This window comes from Aplosporella prunicola (genome assembly GCF_010093885.1).
Source record: "Aplosporella prunicola CBS 121167 unplaced genomic scaffold K452scaffold_9, whole genome shotgun sequence".
In the NCBI taxonomy this organism is placed as follows: Eukaryota; Fungi; Ascomycota; class Dothideomycetes; order Botryosphaeriales; family Aplosporellaceae; genus Aplosporella; species Aplosporella prunicola.
Window position 1 is genome coordinate 1,052,288 of NW_022983537.1, and position 19,781 is coordinate 1,072,068.

At 54.0% G+C, this 19,781-nt stretch overlaps 7 protein-coding genes across 7 annotated transcripts; 2 read left to right on the forward strand and 5 right to left on the reverse strand.

Annotated features, from left to right (window-relative positions):
- Positions 1-480: 480 nt before the first annotated feature.
- On the reverse strand, positions 481-1,874 carry K452DRAFT_297243 (uncharacterized protein; the record flags this gene model as incomplete). The annotated part of the gene is made up of 3 exons (XM_033542001.1): positions 481-1,433; positions 1,511-1,652; positions 1,704-1,874. The coding sequence occupies 3 exons, from the start codon at positions 1,872-1,874 to the stop codon at positions 481-483; spliced, it is 1,266 nt and encodes a 421-aa protein (XP_033399231.1).
- A 574-nt stretch (positions 1,875-2,448) lies between these two features.
- On the forward strand, positions 2,449-4,224 carry K452DRAFT_224900 (uncharacterized protein; the record flags this gene model as incomplete). The annotated part of the gene is made up of 2 exons (XM_033536719.1): positions 2,449-3,653; positions 3,705-4,224. 2 exons carry the CDS (start codon positions 2,449-2,451, stop codon positions 4,222-4,224), a joined length of 1,725 nt encoding a protein of 574 aa, XP_033399232.1.
- A 148-nt stretch (positions 4,225-4,372) lies between these two features.
- On the reverse strand, positions 4,373-7,017 carry K452DRAFT_225271 (glycoside hydrolase family 3 protein; the record flags this gene model as incomplete). The annotated part of the gene is made up of 4 exons (XM_033536734.1): positions 4,373-5,161; positions 5,210-5,926; positions 5,976-6,898; positions 6,948-7,017. The coding sequence occupies 4 exons, from the start codon at positions 7,015-7,017 to the stop codon at positions 4,373-4,375; spliced, it is 2,499 nt and encodes an 832-aa protein (XP_033399233.1).
- An 811-nt stretch (positions 7,018-7,828) lies between these two features.
- K452DRAFT_269106 (glycoside hydrolase family 32 protein) lies at positions 7,829-10,358 on the forward strand. Its single transcript, XM_033538928.1, has 3 exons — positions 7,829-8,308; positions 8,407-9,653; positions 9,726-10,358. Exons 1-3 carry the CDS (start codon positions 8,036-8,038, stop codon positions 10,177-10,179), a joined length of 1,974 nt encoding a protein of 657 aa, XP_033399234.1. The 5' UTR covers positions 7,829-8,035; the 3' UTR covers positions 10,180-10,358.
- Positions 10,200-11,818, reverse strand: K452DRAFT_347427 (uncharacterized protein; the record flags this gene model as incomplete). The annotated part of the gene is given in 3 exon segments (XM_033545494.1): positions 10,200-10,934; positions 10,954-11,706; positions 11,768-11,818. The coding sequence occupies 3 exon segments, from the start codon at positions 11,816-11,818 to the stop codon at positions 10,695-10,697; spliced, it is 1,044 nt and encodes a 347-aa protein (XP_033399235.1). The 3' UTR covers positions 10,200-10,694.
- Positions 11,819-13,597: 1,779 nt separating this feature from the next.
- K452DRAFT_286340 (uncharacterized protein) lies at positions 13,598-14,060 on the reverse strand. Its single transcript, XM_033540277.1, has one exon. It carries the CDS (start codon positions 13,933-13,935, stop codon positions 13,705-13,707), a length of 231 nt encoding a protein of 76 aa, XP_033399236.1. The 5' UTR covers positions 13,936-14,060; the 3' UTR covers positions 13,598-13,704.
- A 1,369-nt stretch (positions 14,061-15,429) lies between these two features.
- On the reverse strand, positions 15,430-15,711 carry K452DRAFT_211557 (uncharacterized protein; the record flags this gene model as incomplete). The annotated part of the gene is made up of 1 exon (XM_033536182.1): positions 15,430-15,711. A coding segment is annotated over one exon (282 nt), but the record flags the coding sequence as incomplete, so codon positions are not given.
- Between the last annotated feature and the right edge of the window lie 4,070 nt (positions 15,712-19,781).

The following is a 19,781-nucleotide window of genomic DNA, read 5'->3' on the forward strand; positions in this document are numbered from 1 at the left end:
CTGAAGTCTTTTGTATAAAGAACTAAGGTCGGACTCTACTCCGATGCGGTTGCATCTTATAGCTTCTCCGAGAAAGGCTAGCTATCCGCTGGAAGATAAGCTTAGGGTAGGAAGCGTTGCCTGAATGAGCTTGCTTAGTGATCTGCCGAACCTATGTCTTATTCAGCGAGAGATTGAGTGACAAATCCAAGTTAGACCGGAAACTGCACAAATAAAGCTTGGTATGTGTTTTGTTTTCGTCATCCACTTGCAGCGTTGTGTGGTCTTGAAGACGTGTACGGAGTAACAAAAGTCTTGAGAAGCTTTCCGTGCTGATCCGGGTCGCTGCATGGCGAAGATCGCCCGAGCACGTCGTTGACCCAAATCCTGGAAGCAATCTCTAAATCTACTGCCACTGTGCTCCCGTACTTCGTACTTGGCAACTGCTTTGTAACAGCGTGATCCAAACGTCCATAAACATCATCAAGCATCAAACACCCCCTAGAAATCCACCGGCAGACCCTCTCCCCTCCCAACAACCACCACCTCCCCGACCGCACCCTCCTCCGCCCCATTCGAAACGCCTCCCTGCGCGAGCGCGACCTCCGTCTTCCCCCCCTCCCCTTCATCACTGAGTGCCAGAAACGCGGCAGTGAAAAACGGCGCGCCGAGGACGCAGCTGCCGACGCTGCCGAGCGTAAAGCTCAAGCCACAGACCGAGCCGTCGCTAAACGCGTCCGAGATGCCGCGCGCGTAGCTGCGGAGCGGGACGCGGACCGTGACGGTTTTGTTGCCGTTGCTCGCGGCCGGGAAGGCGTAGTCGAGTGTCAGGTTTGCGGGGATAGCCGCGCAGGGCGCGTTGAAGGCGGGCCGGCCCTGGAACTCGATCAGGCCCAGCGCGGCGTACAGCGCGGCGGCCTCGAAGGGGAGGTTTTCGGTGCCGGTGCCCGAATCGACGAGGCAGGCTTGCGTGGCGGCTTTGTCGTAGGGGAGCTCTTTCTTCGCCGTGCCGTTCGGGGGCGTGACTGTGAATGTCGGCGCCGCGAGATAGTACAAGCCGTCATTTTGCGACGCGCTGGTCTGCACGCTAACGAGCGGACCGGCGTACTTGTCCTTGGGCACGCCGCCGAACAGCGCGCTGCCGCGGTACGTGCTCTTGACGTCGGCGGGCGGAGCGTCGAACCAGAGACTCAGGGCGGAAGAGGGCACGCGGCCGGAGTCGACGAGGTCGCGGCGCAGGTTGGGCCCGCCGGTGCTGGCCGAGTAGGCGGCGAGGCCGAGGATGGCCTTTTCGTACTCGATGCCGGTGCAGACGTCGGCGCGCTGGCGGAGGAGCGTCTTGTTGGAGAGCTCGACGCGCGTGTTGGGGAGGGAGGGGTAGGAGGCGGTGGCGAAGGAGAGGGTGTCGTTGATGGAGTAGTAGGCGGAGACTATTTTGGAGTGGCCGCCGTAGGCTGCGGTGGGGTTAGTGCTAGCAATTGAGGACAAGGGACGGGGGGGGGGGGGGGGGGGGGGGGGGGGGGGTCCGTACAGTAGCTTCGTGAATTGTTGTCGGGCGCGGAGGCGGTGGAGGATTCGGGGTAGTTGAAGTAGGGCTCTGCCGTGACGTTGCAAGGGCCCTCTACTCCCAGGTACGGGCTCCCGTAGAAGATGGTGGCATTGGGGCCGTAGACCTATCTCTCGTCAGTCCCGCATACATGCATCCATTAAACAATTAGACGTACCCAGAAATCCGCGCTCCCAAGGTCGACCACCGTCTCAATGACATGCTGAGCCGGCTCGCCCAGCTTGATGTCGGCAGATATCTTCGGGTACCCGCCGTACTTGTAGTTCAGCGGCAGCATGGGCAGCGAAGCGGCGGCCGTGAGGCCCGGAAGCAAGAGCCAGGCGAGCATGGTTCCAGCGAATAGCTAGCCGTGAGAGCTGTAGGTAGGTGTGAAGCCAGGCCTTTCGGCGCACGATATAACTACCTACTGTGGCGGCAGCAAACCCGACGATGGCGAGCAAAACCACCTTCCTCGCGCGTATACGACCATCTGCATACGACATGAAGCGGGAAGCAGCCAGTATAGGCACGAGTTGCCTTTCCAGGCTAGCGGATAGGCCGGCGGCCGAACACGAGGCCAAAATACGAGCAAAGGTCCGGGCGACCGGGCCATGAAACAGCCCTGCACCGACATGGGCTCCGTGCATTAATATCTGGCTGCGCCGTCAGTGGCCAGCCTTGTGTGTGTACCTACACGCGAGCCATTGACGGTTTTTAGAAGCGGGTTTTTTTGCTTCCAAGGCAACATACGAGCGCGTGGTGCGGTGCCTCGGCCGTTAGATAGATAGGAGGCGACGGGAGTAGGTAGGTATATAGGCAGGGCGGTCACCATAAATAAGATGCTCCTACTGCATCGACTGTCACTCACCCGTAATTGCGCCATCTGCTCGATCAACCGCGCTTCCCTCCCTCACATCACAACCATGGTGCGCGTCCGAGACATTGTGCACGTCGCGCTGGCGGCGCTGGCGCAAAACACCAACGCGCTGAGCCTGCCCACCACCACCAAACACGGACAGCTGGTCGAGCACGAGACGACGGCCAAGCTGCCCGCGGGCTGGAGCCTCGCCGCCCCGGCCCAGGACAGCGAGCGCCTGAACCTGCGCATTGCCCTGCGCCAGCCGCACCAGGACTACCTGCAGATAGCCCACGACGTCAGCGACCCGTCGTCGCCCAGCTACGGCAAGCACCTCAGCGCCTCACAGTTGCAGGCGGCGCTGCCGGACGTCAAGGGCGCCGCGGCGGCCGTGACGGCGTGGCTCAAGGCCCAGGGCGTGGCGCACGTGTCGGTCGAGGGCGAATGGGTCAAGTTCGACACGACCGTGGGCCAAGCGCGCGACCTGTTCCACGCCGACTACGCGCGCTACCGCTTCCAGCAGGGCAAGGCGGTGCTGCGCACAAAGGCGTACAGCGTGCCAAAGGCCCTCGCCGACGACATCGACTTCCTCTTCCCCGCCACGCACTTTGTCGGCGGCAATGTGCGCGTCGAGACGACGCCGCAGCAGCTGCAGAGGCGCCAGCACTCGATGCCCAAGCCGCCCTCGTGCGACTACGACAACTGCCCCGCCGGCCTCAAGGCAAAATACCACATCACCCACACGCCGCCCGACGCAAAGTCCGGCAGCCGCCTGGCCGTCGCCGGCTTCCTCGAGGAGTGGCCCTCGCTCGACGACCTGCACACCTTCCTCGAGGCCCATGGCGACACGGCCAACACCACCGTCCCCGACTTCAAGGTCGAGCTGGTCAACGGCGGCGAGAACCCCAACACCTCGGCCAAGGCCGGCATCGAGGCCATGCTCGACATCGACTACACCGTCCCCTTCACCGGCCCGCTAGAGGTGACGTACATTTCGACCGGCGGCCGCCCGGAAGCCCAGTCCCAGCCGGGCAACAACATCATCCCCGCCTCGGAGAGCGGCAACGAGCCCTACCTCGAGTTCCTCGAGTACCTGCTGGCCAAGGAGGACCCGCCGCAAGTCGTCTCCATCTCGTACACCGACGACGAGCAATCCGTGCCCAAGGCCTACGCGCAAAAAGTCTGCGACCTGTTCGGCCGCCTGGCCGCGCGCGGCGTCTCCGTCATCAACGCCTCGGGCGACGGTGGAGCCGCCGGCACCCAGAACACCGAGTGCCAGGGCCCTGACGGCCACGCCCGTCTGATCCCCACATTCCCGGCCAGCTGCCCGTGGGTCACGTCCGTGGGCGCGCTGCGGCTCAGCGGCGGCGCCGCCTCGTACTCCGGCGGCGGATATTCCAACTACTTCGCCGTGCCGGCGTGGCAGGAGGCGGCGGTCAAGGCCTCCATCGACGCGCTCAAGGGCGCCCACGACGGCTACTACAACAAGACCGGCCGCGGCATTCCCGACGTTGCGCTCCAGGGCGACGACTTCCTCATCGTCGCCAACGGCTACGAGCTCGTGCAAAAGGGCACCTCGGCCTCGGCGCCCCTCTTCGCCGCCATGATCACTCTGCTCAACGACCTGCGCCTGCGTGCCGGCAAGCCCGTCCTGGGCTTCCTCAACCCCCTGCTCTATGCCGAGGGCTCCGCCAAGGTCTTCAGAGACGTGACTGACGGCTTCACCAGCGGTTGCTCCAACTCGTCGTGGTTCGAGGCTGGTTGGGACAGTCTGCCTGGTTGGGATGCGGCCACCGGCCTCGGTGAGCCTGATTTTGCCAAGATGAGGGAACTCGTCTTGTAATGTAGTGTGTACTCTTTAATGATAATAAAGCGTTTGCATTTTGATGATAAACTCATGACCGTAACTTGACGTACGTGAAAAATGTGCCAGTGTGGAATAGCGAGCCTCATGTGCCGTGACCAGTCATGGCATCCGTTGATCGGCTCATTTAGAGCCCCTTCCACCACTTGGTCTTCTCTACCGAGAAAGTGCCCTTCAAGGGGGTGCTAGCGCTGCTGGCACCGACCAGGACGTCGTACTTGTCCTCTTCCATGATCCACATGTCCCTCTGCTCGTCCCAGAAGCTGGCCGCGTACTTCTTCGGCACCTCGACCGACACCGTCTTCGACTCGCCCGGCTTGAGGAACACTTTGTTGAAGCCCTTCAGCTCCTTTGGCGGACGGTTGATGGACGGCGCCTGCTGGCTGACGTATACCTGTACAACTTCCGCTCCCTCAACTGCGCCAGTGTTCTGGACCTCCACTGCGAGCTTCACATTTCCGCTCGCTGCGTCATCCGTGACCTGCAGATTGCGCAGCTCGAAAGATGTGTAGGACAAGCCGTGTCCGAACGGGAACAAAACGTCCCGCTTCGTCTTTTCGTAGAACCTGTAGCCGACGTAAACATCTTCGCCGTACAGAGTGCGGCCGCGCTCGGACCGGTAGTTCAGGAAAGCAGGGTTGTCCTCGTTGCGAATCGGGAACGATAACGGCAGCTTCCCAGACGGATTCACCTTGCCAAAGAGAACGTCTGCGATGGCATTGCCGGTTTCGTTGCCGCCATACCACGCGTGGACCAGAGCAGGAACCTCCTTGATCCACGGCATCGTAACTGGAGTGCCCGACTGCATGACAACGACCGTGTTAGGGTTGGCAGCAACAACAGCCGATATGAGCGCATCCGTGCGGCCGGGAAGGTCCATGTGAGTTCGATCGTAGCCTTCCGATTCCCAGTCGGCCTACATCTGTTAGTTGGTGTCCGTGGAGAGCGGCAAGGTTATACTCACGTTGAGACCCGCACAAATAACGACTTGGTCAACCTCCTTGGCAAGCTGCACCGCCTTTTCTATCTCGGCTTCGGGCTCGGTCTTCTTAGTGCCTCCAACCCTGACACCGCCGCCAGCCATGACAGTGGCGCCCGGTGTCTTCATTTTGGATGTCGCGCTGGAGCCAAACTGGACATAGACATCATAAGTTTGGCCGGCCTTCAACACTGCAGAGCCTATCTCCTCGACTGTACCCGAGCCGAAGAAAGAATCGCCCGGCTTCTGGTTCTCGGTGTTGTCAATGACAAGCTTCCCGTCAATGAAGAGCTTGGCTGTGCCGCACACGGTGAGGCCGAACAAATACTCTCCATCCTCTTCCGGCGTGAGCTGCCCCTCTAGGTCCATCCAGAAGGTAATCTCACGAATCTCAGGATTAGAGTAATCGGAAAGGAGAATGTCTGAATCTTCAACGTGCACCGAGTCGACCGGCTTCCGGGCGGACGAGGTCGGCGGGTCCTTGTAGAACTTGGCGGTCAGGCCGCGTTTGCCCTCTCCGGTCTTGGTAAGGTAGCTTAGAACGGGCAGCCTTCTGTAACCGACAGCACCAAGGCTGTACTTGGCATCCGGCGCCTGCGCGGATATGCCGTCGAAGGGGGTTACGGCATAGTACGGACGAAGGTTTGCGGAACCACCGCCCGAGTAGGAGGCAATCTTCGCATTGGGCCCAATGACTGCCAGCTGCATCATGTTAACATCAATATCCGCTATGGTTGTCGGTTTACCATACCGATTTCTCTTTTGAGAGCGGAAGAACTTTGTTCTCGTTCTTCATCAAGACTAGGCCAGACGAGCCGACATGTCTCAGCCGTTCCGATGTGTCCTTGCAGTCAACAGACTTTTCAGGGGCGTTCTCCGGGATGTTGAGCTTGTCAACCTTGTTGATCAACTCCAAAAGCTTGCGAACACGGTCATCAATCGTAAATTCAGAGAGCTTCTGGACTCCCAAAGCAATCTGCGTTTGCTGTCCTCTGACGCGCGGAGGGCCAGGCATCTCCAAATCTAGGCCAGCGTTCACGGATTCCACGGCGGTGTACGTGCCGAACCAGTCGCTCATCACCAGGCCATCAAAGCCCCATTCGTCCCGGAGGATTCCTTGGAGGATCTTGTGGTTGTCGCTCATGTGGGTTCCGTTAACTCGGTTGTACGCCGTCATGTACGCCATTGGTTTGGCATCCCGCTGCGCAATCTGGAACGGAAGGAGGTAAATCTCTCGCAAGGCCCGCTCGGAGATAATCGAATCAACGGCCTGCCGCTGATGCTCCTGGTCGTTACCCACAAAATGCTTGATCGTTGCGGCAACACCAGTCGACTGGATACCGTTTACGGTAGCGGCGCTCATGTATCCTGCAAGACACGGGTCCTCGCTGAAGCTCTCAAAGCCACGTCCGCCGAGGGGAGAGCGCTGCATGTTGACGGTTGGGCCAAGTATCACATGTGCGCCCTTGGCAATGGCTTCCTTTCCCATCAACTCACCGCCGTTGCGGATAAGGTCGACATCCCACGTGGCAGCGAGGCCGGTGCCGCAAGGGAAACAGGCTGCGGGGACTCCGTTGAAGAATTTGGTGCCTCGGACGCCATTGGGGCCATCTGAGGTCCGAATCGAGGGTATTCCAAGACGGGGGATGGGCTTCGTGTGCCAGAAGTCGATGCCTGGACAGCTGTTAGGTCAAGGTCGCGGAGAGGCGTGGGATAGACGTACCAGACAACAGGCCCACCTTTTCCTCGAGCTCCAGCTGCGAGAGGACAGTCTCTACGTCGATGGGCGCCATATTGGAAGCTCAGCAGTGAAAGAATTGGATAGTGGGGGAGGATGAAAGGCACTCGAGACCGTGCCCCGCCATGTTTTTATGGCCAGCTGTGACATGCTGGCGGTCGTGCAGAGAGACAGGACGCCGGGCGCTCCGAGGAGCTTCGGTGGATTGCGACCATGGGTTTGGAGCCAATTGGAATTGCGTGATGTGTATCATGGCGGGTGGAGAGTTGGCCATCCCAGTTGTGTGACGGACCTTCGCTCTCCGCCCTGCGCGGTTTCGCCGGCGTTTCCCCGCGGGCCGACGCCGGCAGACGATTGGGCGAGGATTTCCCGACGTCGAGAGACCTCAGGACAGGGCTGGAGGACAAGACGGCGATATTATTGGAAAAATGCACGACCTCGTCCGACCACACCAGCCGCGTCACCGCATGAGGCACAGTCGACTGACTCTTGTACCAGAAACGGACATGCCTCCAACGCCATTGACGAGTTCCGGGGCGCCGGTCATGGGAACCTACCCCATGCCGGCCCGTGTTCGCCGCCTGCCGAGCGTTGCAAGGCTGCCCGAAGTCGCGCGTCGCTTCACCTTCCTCAGCCTTGCAATTCCCCTGCCGATCGCCTTGTTGAGGTACCGCGTAAACACCGTCCTGGCTCATTCCCGCCCTTGGCTTGTGGCAGCGGGGGCTGAGAGAGGGCATTGACATCTCTGTCTGGTTTTCTTCACGTCTCGTCTCGACTTCTTCACGCCCACGCGAACATACGTGTCGATCATATTCGGGCGCCTTATACGTGGTATTGCCAGCAGCATGGCATACCCACATGGTGCCGGTGGTGCGGCTCGGCGGGCTGTCCAGCATGGCAGATCCATGGCCATCTCGTTGTCGGGCCCGTTACAGTTACCCCATACGTCATGATACGGGCGATCTCTATATGTCCCGGGCCTAAGCACGAAATCAGAACTTCCGTAGTAAAGGGATATAAAAGTCGATCGAGCAGGGCAAAAAGATTTTTGGAGCTCTTCATCGCCCGCCAGAATGGTTCTGTCCACCGCTTCGCCCACCTGGGGCGCTCTTTTGGCCCTGGCATCCGTCTCATACGCAGCTTTCCCAGCTGATCAACACATTCCTCCGTCACTCAACCTGAGCGCCCTGGATCACAACTCGCTGTTTACCAGATGGCGTCCGTCGTACCACGTCGCCGCTCCTGCCGGCCATATGAATGACCCATGCGGGCCCATGTACGATCCGCTGCGGGACGAATATCATATATTCTATCAAGCTTTCCCCAACCACGTTGGTTTTGGTAATGTGTGTAAACCTTAAGGTCTTAGCATGCGGTTTTAGCGTCTTTTAAGCGCCCGTAGCCAATTTTTCATGCACAAAAAGCTGACCACGTTTTAATCCAGACGACGTGGTGCCATGCAAAGTCGAAGGACCTAGTCACCTGGACGGACGTGAAGGATTGGCGCAACCGTGGCATGGTAGCGATCGAGCCCGGCCCGGCATTCGGATACGATTGGCTCGGCGATTTCTCCGGAGGCTCCTACGCCACAAATCTCCACGGCGAGGCTGACGGCAACCTGACCCTCTTCTACACCGGTTCGAGGTCACAGCCCGATTTCTGGCAGGACCCTTACAAGCCTCGCACAGAGACACAGAATGCGGCTACCAGTAGTGACGGCGGTCTCACCTGGCAGAAATGGGAAGGAAACCCCATCCTGGACGGAGCACCAGGCGGCTGGAACGTGACTGGCCTTCGGGATCCCAACTTCGCACCCATTCCTGAATTGAGTGAGATTCTTGGTCTGGACCCCAGCACTTTCTACATCACAATCGGCAGCGGTATCCGTGAGGTTGGCCCGCGTGCCCCTCACTGGACTGCTCCGGCAAACAACATCACCGACTGGACTTTCCACGGCTCGCTCTTCGAGGTGCCCATCAACTACACATGGGGCGGAGACAGGAATCGCACTGGCAACTTTGGTGGAAATTTTGAGATGGCCACCCTCTACCCTCTCGTCGAGAAGGAAGAGAACGGCGGAGACGGCAAGACCAAGCACTGGGTCTACAACTTTGGAGCAGAAGGATTCGAAAGCTTTGGTCACCCTCTTACGCACTGGTCCCTTTTCGCTCTTGGTACGGTTTCCAGGAGGGACAACGGCAGTGCTGAGTTTACGATTCGTGCGTCTGCTCCTACCGATTGGGGCAACAGCTATGCTGTAAACACTTTCTGGGACCCCAAGGGCAAGAGGCGTATCGCCTGGGGCTGGTCTGACGAGGACTTTGCGAAGTATGGTCTCCAAGCAAATGGATACCAGGGATCCTTGACTCTTCCCCGCGAACTGTATATTCAGAAGACCCACAATGTCGTCGCCCCCGCCGGTGGTGCCCCGGAAGAAAGCGGTGAAATTTGGCAAAAGGATGCGAACGGAAAGACCTATACCGTCACTACTTTGGCGCAAAGGCCTTTGCCGGATGTGGTTGCTGGCCTGCAAGGCAACAAGTCGTCGCACCTTGGCGATGTTACCGTCGATGGAGAGACCAAGCTCAATGGCCTGCAGAGCGACACTTACCACCTGCAAGCGACGCTTGAGAAATGGCCTGAGAACGGCCAAGTTGGTGTCAAGGTGCGCGCGTCGCCGGATCAGGAGGAGTAAGTTCAAGCTATTCTCCCCTCTACTTGGGGAGTTCTCATGGGTGGATGCTATGCTAACAGCCGGGTCAGGTACACTGAGATCTACTATACGCCGTCCAACTACACGCTCACTCTGAACCGCGACCACTCGACCCTGATCCCGCACTTCAACCGTACGGCCTTCAACGGATACTACGAGCCGTACGTCTTGGCCTCCAGCAACGGCAGCGCAGCCAAGCCCGAGCCGCTCACCTTCAACATCTTCGTCGACGGCTCCCTACTCGAGATCTTCATCAACGACCGTCTGTCCCTGACGTCGCGCATCTACCCCTCGCGTACTGACGCGCTCGGCGCGGCACTCGTCTCCACGGGCGGTGAGGCCTTGTTCAAGAACGTCACGTTCTGGGACCGCATGGCGCGCGCCTTTCCGCAGCGGCCGGCAAACTCGAGTTCCCCGCTGCATGAGGACCCATATTACATGACGCATGTGCTGCAGGAGAACGAATGGGTGGATGTGGGATACCAGATCTACGATGGGATTTAGTGCTGTGGTGCGGTGATGCGCAATACATGCGCATGTTGTGCTAATTTGGAACTTCCTGCTCATTGTTGCTGGGCAATGAGTAAATATTTGAAAAGCCACAAAGCCCGTCGGGCCCGGGAAGTTGTTTGCGCTGGTTTGAATACCTCAGCTTGGCCGACGGGGTTTGGTTGGGATGCCCAAGGATATGGTTTAATGACCAGAGAACGGCTTGCAAACTTTTGATTTTGCGGCTTGTCGCTCTTGAGAGATAGGGAAGCGAAATTGTCTGGCTTCCACGAAAAAGGGTGCAATGCATCTAAAAGATTGCCTATGCAGGATTGTGCGCGGGAAATAGTCTGTTTTGTAATGATATTCCATTGAAAAGTTCATATACGGCCTTGTAACAGCCATTCACTTACACCTCCACCTAAATATCTCCTTCGCTCGGCCGATCTTGCTATCCTCGCCCTTTCAATCGCATCCTTTTGGATCCTTTCCGCTCTTTCTTTAATATTTTTGTCAAATTCTCTCTCATCCTATTTCCTGTGTTTCTCCTCGTCTTCCTTGAGCTTCCCCTCCTGCTCTTCGATGTCGTTGTCATACCTCTTCCGTATCTCCTTTTCCTTTTCCTCTTTCTCCTTATCAGGTAGTTTCTCAGCCCGCCTAATCTCCTCATCTCGGCTCTTTTTGGTTGTTTCCAGCTGTTCCTGTTTCTTCAAAATCCTCTCTTTTAGACCTGGAAGATCTTTCTCTGCCTTTTCTTTTCCCCAGACAGTCTAATATCAACCTTTCAACCGCCTGCTGTGGTATGTCCTCGAATTTCTTCCTGGTTAAGTCCCCATACGCTGTGAAAAATCTGTTCTTGAACAAATTGCGAAAAGTTCGGAACCGAGTAGAAAGCGGCCCTAACAGCTGTCCCCTTATTTCTCTCACGTACTGACCCTCCAATTTGTTGCGGACTATGTCCACATTACCTTTATCATCATTCAAGTCTCTGTCTTCTACTCTTTTGACATGTTTTGTCGCCAGTTTTTGAATATTTATCATGTCCAGCGGATATTGCCGGATGAAGGACTTTATGTCCCGCGTTTGCTTGGTGACAAATCTGTCTTTGAATCCTGCCGTCATCAGCCCTACAAGTGTTCCCCCGACCGAACCGATTGCTGCTCCGGTTCCTTGGTTGTCCTGTCTGAGAAATGCTCCGAAGGCTGCACCGAGAGCGCTGGCCATAACATGGAACCCGGCCATAAGCACGTTGCCCCAGTCTGTCAGTTGCAGGTTAGCTCCCTTTGGATATATCCCAGTCACGAAATCCAGGCATACTGCCAGAGACTGCTCGGCTGCTTGATCCCGAGCTTTCCAGCGGCCATCATTTTCTCTTTGACGCGCCTGGCCATGACGGTGCCACTTCGTCCATGTCCCTGTTGTATTTGGTGTCACCCGCGTCTCCCCACGGGTAGTATTTGAGCCCTTCGATAGAGTTTTTGCTGGTTGACTGTTCGGATCCCCAAACTTTGCCTTCGAACATTGGGTGGGACTTTCCTTCGCCTACTATTTGTGCGCACTCGAATCGAATTTGAAACTTCTACTCTCTGGTTGCAAAGCTGACTTGTCCATGATCGACCACTACCAGGTCTGCTAATACACCATCCACTGCCATCGTTAGTTTTTAGTCTAGTCTTTCTCCAGTAATTCACTGTGTACTGTTTTCTTGCCCGAATTGATCAATATTTCCAACAGTCCCATCTCGTTTTATTGGAACCTATACACTCCCCCCTTAAGCCTTAAGTCAAGATCTAGCCCTGTTTGCATCTGCTTGAATGCTCTCCAATTGGCCTGGTTCAAGTCGTAGCCATGCTCTTTTGCCTACTCGGGAGCCTTGATGGCCGCTAGCGCCTCCAGTAATTCGATGAGGGACTTGTCATCTTAGGAAGTATAGACTTCCTCTAGAAGCTTAGATACTATTTCTGACTTCGTTAGTCATCCTCCGCACTTAATAGGTAATATATACACTAAGCTGCGATTATATAACGGGCAAAACCATGTTTAATTCGATGTGAAGTTTAAGAGACTTCTTATCGAACTTACTTTCTATTATAGTTTATATCTTTAGGGTCCTACCCAAAGATTGCGGGGTTAAGTCCCTACTTTAATGTCACATGGAACTTCGGAAGCTAGAGAATATCATGTTTCACGGGCTACGTAATATCAGAAGTTTGGGCTATACTATACATCTCTGGCGATGCCATAGTTAAGTCACTGCCTTATAACTTAAGTAAACATCGAAGATTATTATCGCAAGACCAGGACAAAGTTGCCTCTCAAAATAGCACCCATCGACTTGGACACCATACAATATCCCATTGCGGACCCTACACTCAGATTATCGGTTTCACAGGAGCGATACAACCCACCCACTGGGTTTCTCGTCCCTCTCGACTTTTATGTTGAGAGATTTGACCTGGAGGGTTTACTCAACCGATGTTAACAAAAATAGTTGTTATGGCCTGTTCATCTACCAGGCTACCAGGATCGATAAATGTTTAAATTCTTATACGAGTGTAGGCTGCACGGGACGTCGCAAACCTAGAAAACGACAAGATCCATATCTTTATGGAAATTAACAAATCCGACCAGCCAGATGGCGATCCCCAAATTACTATAATACAAATCTTCCCACAAGTTCAATCTCCCCGAGCTCGACTACTTCAGGTCCACAAACATCTTTGCTCCTGAAAACCACTTCATCGACGCAATGGATTTGATATTACCTCACGATTTTGTCATTTTGGGCGATAACGCCGGAGGCCGAGCTTCTCGTTATTTGAAATTTATCTATTATCATTGCGGAGGCATTTTCAGTAAGCTTGCGGACGCGGTAATGGGCCCACCGAAATTTGACTGCGATAAGGGAGGAATCTTTTAACGAGAAAGCGAGCGTAATCTTACCTTTTTTATGGTGCTGCTTTTTATATGCACGTTCATAGCGCATCTCAAATTTCTACATTGTATTCTAGAATTTAGATGGCCTGTGCCGGTTTTGACCCAAGAATGCGGAGGCCGGTCCGAACCAACGCATAGAGCAAGGCTACTTATATCTTAGCACCTTCCTTGTTCGATTTATATGCAAGGGACTGCGGGACACAGGCGGGCTTCCAACTACAACTCTAGCTTCTTATGGGATGGATTCTATGATGTCTCAGAGTCCGAGTCCGCAGTATGTTCGAAGTTCCTCAGAATTTCTCCCACGGTCCCACCACATACTAGTGTCATTCCTCCACCGGCTCGATTATTGCTCCGTCAGCTCAGAAAGGGTCAAAGCGTGAGTAGTCATGTCTTTATTCCTTCCTTTGCCGGCCTAACTGCGAAGCCGTTGTGGATGCTTGAACAATCAGGTTTTCTTCCGCCGGGGATTTCCAGTAGGTCCACTTCAGCATCTGCTGATCTGACGTGAGTTCGTGCCAAGGGTGTTGGTGTTGTTGCGAGAGGAAGACGGATGAAACCTCGGCCGTCTTGACTTCGCTTAGCTTCCTCTGCTACTTTGGACTATGTCTTTTTCAGTGTGGACCTGGCTTTCCGTTGTACGGTCGTCCAGTCGCCAGGGGCGTTCAGCTCCGCTGTGGCGCTACGGTGGTTCGTGCTCCGGCGCTTACGGTGTTGCCGTTGCTGCTTTTTGTTACTTTTTTTTTGCTTTTTGTGACCGTGGGCTTTGCGGTTGGTCCTGAGCTTCTCAGCAGCGAAGGCTAATGCATCCATACAGACACCCGTGTTCTTCATATGATGCTGCAGAAAGGACTCGATTTTTTGTTCTCAGAACGCATGGCGTGGCGAAGAATGTGACCCCCAGCCTCTTGCACTACGGTTGCCAAATCGAGGCAGGATCATGCATGACTTGGCGCGCACGAACTCTAGCGAGGCTGTATGCACGTTCATCTCATTACCACTGCAGCATGCAGATATACTAGTTTCTTTGTGAGCCAGTGAGTTTCAGGTTTAGTGTTCAATGCCTAAATCTGTAGATGGCAAATGCTGGGGGATCTCCACGAACAGTATCCGCACTAAGCATATTTGCACTAAAATCATCTGCAAGGAGTTAGTAGAACAGGCCTTTATAGAAATCCCCGCATGGACAAATTTCCTGTCGTCAGCTGACGTGAGAACAGGATAGTGCTGTAGGATTTAGTCCTTACCGTAACGGGCACGGCATCGTCAGTTCCCATGGACATACTTTGCCAATGATGTTTCATGGGTATACAGACGACAAATTGTGCTGGGTTCACTTTGCCAATAATAGTAGCTGAGAGTTAGAATGGAGCTGAACAAAGTATTTAAAGGACTCCATCGCCGCTCCAGATTGATTCCATCATCAGCCAGCTATTACATCAGATTCGGACGTCTCTCTCTCTCACAGAACCGCTTAACTCGTTTCAAGATGCAGTTCTCTACCATCATCATCTCCGCTGCCCTTTTCCTTGCGAGTGGCACTAATGCTTGGACCGACGGCACCGCGAACAACAGGTTCTACACCATTAGGGGCAGTAAGTAGCAGGCTACACTAATGATGAGATGACACGAAAATTCAAGCAGGTTCAGAACTAATCTTCTTGCATAGTCACCGTGCATGAGGCATGCACCCAGCGTGTTCAACCGTCCCGTCGGCGCCAGACGGTGGACGGGACGGATAGCCCACAGTCCGTACGGCCCAGCCGTTCATTAAGACGGTGGAGTGAGTCGTCCGGCTCCGTCGGACGGTTATCACGAGGCTTGGCATGGTGTTGATCGAATATATGCGAATATGTACAAAAAAATACGAATAACTGCCCACCCTCGCACCCCCGCGTCCCCGCACGCTCCTCCGCCAGCCCCAGAGGGTCGATTTAGGGTGTAAAACAGGCCTCTGGCGGCTCAACTATAAGCTTACGAAGACCTGCTACTGCGCGCGCGCGCTCGCTCACTCGCTCGTTCGCAAATATTCGCTCGTTCGCCTGCCCAGCGCTCGCCCGCAGGCTCGCACGTCGTTTAGCACGTCGTTCGGCACGCAATAGCGCGTCCAGCGAAGCTCCGCGAGCAGAAGAAAATGGCCGTTTTCCCACCTAAATTAGCCGTGTTAGTTCCTTCGCATAAGTCGTGTGTGACTCTATGGATACTTACTGATTATTTATTGGCCAAATCGTGTTGTTCACTGCCCAGTAACGTCCCCCACGGCCATGTAGATGTCTTGGCATGGTGTTGAGGCCTTCATGGGCCCTCCGCGGGTCCTGCTGCCATCCAGTCCTCTGTCCTCACCCACCCAGCGGGCAGCCAGCTGCTCAGGCACGCAAGTGCCTCTGCAGTACCCTCTGAAAGGCGTGAACGGAGCTTGCTCATGCTCCTGCCTGCAGTAGAGAACGTTCGTTCGCAGTCACTGGACATGGCCGGGCATGCCAGCAGGTCGAGTGCCATCCTGCTGAGTGTAGGATACTGCTTCTGGCGAGTAACCCACCACTGAAGGACGTCCAAATCATGCAGCCTCTGCGGCGGAGGGGGTTCATGGAGATATCTCTCCAGCTCGTCAAGAGGGGCTTCATCCTCATCGATATAGGCCGCTGTCTGCTCTGCCCACTGTTCGTCGTGCCAGTGATGTCCAGTTTGCTGCGTCTCCTGCGGTACTGGCGCCGGCGTAGGTTGCTCAGGCTCCCTATACTCGGCCCACAGCCCCATAACTGCCTTCTTAGCTGCCTCCACCCACTCCAGCTTCCACTTACGGTGGAAGAACCCCCAGCGGAGCCTCGGGTGGAGTAGTACAGCTGCTCTATACGCAGGCGTGTCATCTGAAAGCGTGTAGTACTTATTCAACACCTTCCAAGCGAGGTTGACAGATGCTTGTAAGTGTGCTGAATCGTGCCTTGCTGCGTAACGCGCTCTCGCCTCCTCAAGTCCTTTCAGCAGTAGATCCATATAAACAAGAACCTCCCATAGGGCACCGTCCTTGCCCTGTGTAGGCCTGCCTTCGAGTGTCTCTATTACACGCTTCAGGGGGCGTAGCAGATCACGAAGCTCGGCAAGCTCCTGCCAGTCCTCAGCTGAAAGTATATCCTGCACAAGGTCCTTAGTATTAAGGCAGTAGTCGGCAATAGCCGCGCGGAGGAGAACAGCACGAGATATCATCTCGTAGGTGCTATTCCACCGAATGCCTCCATTCAGTATCAGCCTCAGGGGCTCTGATTCGCCGTGTGTCTTCTGAATAGCCTCAAACAGCATCCTCCGCTGCGGACTATAGCTGATATACACAACGATATTGTGTAACTTGCCAATAGGGCCTCGCTTGCGCCACTCAATTACCTCCTCCTCCGTATCCTCAGCAGTGTAATTATCCTCTTCATCAAGCGTTGCCATGGATGCGGGCTTCGAGGCCTCCTCAATATCCTCAGCAGTAGGCACTACTGGCAGTGTAATGTCCGCGAAGGCCTCCAAATCCTTGCCAAATAACATAGCCTTAGCAGTAAGGTTAATTATATGCCCGGCACACCGCAGGCGGGCGTGTTTAGCGTTGAAATTGTACCTCTTGGCAAGCTCTGCTACAGTCGTATTGTTGTTAGAGGCATTATCCATGATAAAGTACCCCAATCGATCAGTGATTCGGTATTGCTTAAAGACGCCTGCTAGCACATTCGCAAGGTTGTAGCCAGTGTGAGGGCCGTCGACTAATGCCAGGGCAAGCAGAGGCGATTGATAATTGCCCCTAGAGTTAATATAGTGCGCATGAACAGCTAGCAGCGGCAAATCGTTGGTTGACGTCCACCCGTCCGCACTGATATTGATATCACTAACTGCCTGCTGCAGCTGCTGCGTCAGGTGATAGCGTGCGTCCTTGAAGAGCTGAACAACAAGCTTGCGGAGGGTTTTATCCGACATTCGGCAGGCAGGAGAGACGTTGATATCCTCCGCAGCTGACTGAATAACAGCGAGATGGCTCGGGTGGGTTGCTCCGCGGAACGACTGATTCGTAAGAACCGTCCATTCAACGACCCTCGCCCTATACCGTATCTTGTTGATGCGACGAGAGGGCTCTTCAGCAGGTGGAGACTCGCTGGCAGCGCCGTTGTGGACGCGAATATGTCTTGCTGAGTGGCTTGTAGTCGTAAGTTTGTATGCCCTGTGCCGGCCACTCGTGTGGCACTGTTTACAGAGCCAATATTCGGTGTTGGAGCAGTCAACTGCTAAGAAGCCATATTCCCAGATGCGTGATCTGCGCTTGCGGCGCTCCAAAGGCGTAAGTTGAACCATCCTGAAGCCTACTGCAACCGTCGGGTTGAAGATAGTGCCGTCAGTATCACGTAGGCGGCCAGTATAAGGCGTGGAGAGGTCGCTCTGGCGGTGTAGTTCGGTGATATTAGAGGGTTCAGACGTAAGGCTGCTGATTGACGTAGCCGCGGAGGTGTCAGTCGTATTGTCCGGAGTCTCTCGAACGAATGCCATTATAAATCGGTTGCTGGTGGACCTGCGGGGTTGTTGAATTTTCAAAAAGTGGTCCTGGGCTTGCTAAATCAACCTGCAGTGCGACCGCCGGGGTGCAGGCCTTATAACTGGCGTGGTGTTGAGAAAGATTTGTAAAAATTGAAGCCACGAAGACGTTCGGCATGACTTCGGCCGTTGGCTTGGCACGCAAACAACCCCGACGTTGAGTCTAACGTTGCTCTAGCCCTAACGCTAAACCTATTTAGGCAGGTGGCGGCGGAGTTACCCCTAAGATACCCCTCAACACCATCAATTATTCGGTACACCAGCAAAATTATATCCAACTACCGTCTGCCACCGTCCCCCTGAACCAAGCTCCGTCGGGGCGAGACCGTTCTTGGCGCGACGCTACGGAGACGGTCGTAACCGTCCGTTAGCGTACCGTCCATTTGACTGGACCGACGGTAATAAGGCTGGACGATTCCGCACGCTGCATGCACCTATGCGAACACTGATACTATCCACTACGGTGATTGTGCTTACTGGATTGACGGCGCTGGTAACGTGTTCAGGGGAAGTATATATCCCTTAATCATTATTATAAATCCACAGCAACTTCGAATACTTACAAAAACTCTTAGCCTGCAAATCGTACCCGAACCAGGTTCTCTGTATCTGAGAAACGATGCAGGAATATTTGGGCTTCCACGGATTAAAGCTGTGTGCTTAACGTTCCGAGCAATCGATTATATTTCCAGGTTATATTAGGGGGAGGCAAGCTCTAGTCGGTCTTTTACATGGTAGTTAAACACAGTTTTCGCGAATTGCGCTTCTTCTACGCTGTGAGCTATTTATATTCGCACGGGCTACAAACACTAATATCTCGCTAAGAAAGTAACAATAGTACTTATTCTTATAGCCCCTACGTCTGTGCTGATGGTGGTATATACCGCAGCTGGGTACGACCTTACTACTAGCCGACTAACTCGTCCTATTTAATATACTTATAAGGGACCGAAAGAATGCTAGTATCTAGCTAAAAGTATATAGGTATAACGAGTTACGGTAACACTAGCGATGTAGTAGTACTACTAGTAGTTAATTAATTAAGTTGAGTTAAGTTAAGTTGAGTTGTATTTATTTACCCTAACCTATCGCCCTGAGCGATATATAGGCTACGACTATTTAAAGAGTTTTGCTACTAGTTTATATGTGATTTATTAATCTAGGAGGAAAAGGGAAGGTAAAAGGAGCGGATAGTAGGGTAGGAGGGGATAGTAGTATAGAGGTTCTATACTATAGGATTATCTCTATTCTTAAACCGTTATAAGTCTTATATAAAGCTTAGTATAGCCTAAAGTTATAATACTATTATTCTCTAATTATCGTCTTTACCCTAGGTAGCTACGGTATTACTTAGTAGCTTTCTACCGAGTAAGGCTGATAGGCTATTCTTTTTTTTTAGTCTACTATCTTAGAGTATCCTCTATCGGCTTTCCTAAAGTAGGAGTACTAGAGGAGAACGTAGGAAACTAATTCGACTTCTCTATATTCGTATTATTTATTATTAATCCGGTCTATTCTCGAGTTGAGTTGAGTTAAGTTAAGTTGTATTTCTTTACCCTGACCTATCGCCCTAACCTGTAAGACCTATTTAGATCGAGGTCGATCCGATTGGTGGCTTACCAAAATCGATTTTAGGGTTTCTGAAGACAGGGGGTCGATCTGATTGGTGAGGGGGGTCGATCTGATTAGTGAGAAAAGGTCGATCTGATTAGGGTTCCGGGGCGAAATTTTAGGATGCGACCCGATAGAATTTTAAGCCAGGTCGAGGAGACCCCGATTCCAATTTCAGGTACCTAAAAACCTATAGTAGTTATAGAGATATTAATAGATTAGGTTAATAAGTCGCGATGTTTAATAGGGGAGGCCCGAGTATAAAAGTAGGGTTAGTAAGCGACGTTACCGAGGGCGCGTAGTAAGTTATAGTAAGTCGCCGGTCGCGCGATCGATACGGGTAGCCCCCTAGCAGAGAGAAGGGTAGCCGGTAGTTAAATCGTCGCGAAAGCCGTCCGTCGTATCACCCGTATCACCCGCAATTAGCTATAAGGACGGAATAAAGCCGAATTATTTATTCCGCTATATTTCTTTATATATAATTCTTTATATTCACTTTAATTTTTCGT

What these genes read in the sequence shown, in the direction of transcription:
- K452DRAFT_269106 (XM_033538928.1), top strand. Translation starts at nt 8,036, where the DNA reads ATGGTTCTGTCCACCGCTTCGCCCACCTGGGGCGCTCTTTTGGCCCTG. An exon ending in ACCACGTTGGTTTTGGTAAT is followed by an intron (nt 8,309 to 8,406) that starts GTGTGTAAACCT and finishes GTTTTAATCCAG; the next exon opens with ACGACGTGGTGCCATGCAAA. An exon ending in GCGTCGCCGGATCAGGAGGA is followed by an intron (nt 9,654 to 9,725) that starts GTAAGTTCAAGC and finishes CAGCCGGGTCAG; the next exon opens with GTACACTGAGATCTACTATA.
- K452DRAFT_286340 (XM_033540277.1), bottom strand. Translation starts at nt 13,935, where the DNA reads ATGAAGAACACGGGTGTCTGTATGGATGCATTAGCCTTCGCTGCTGAG.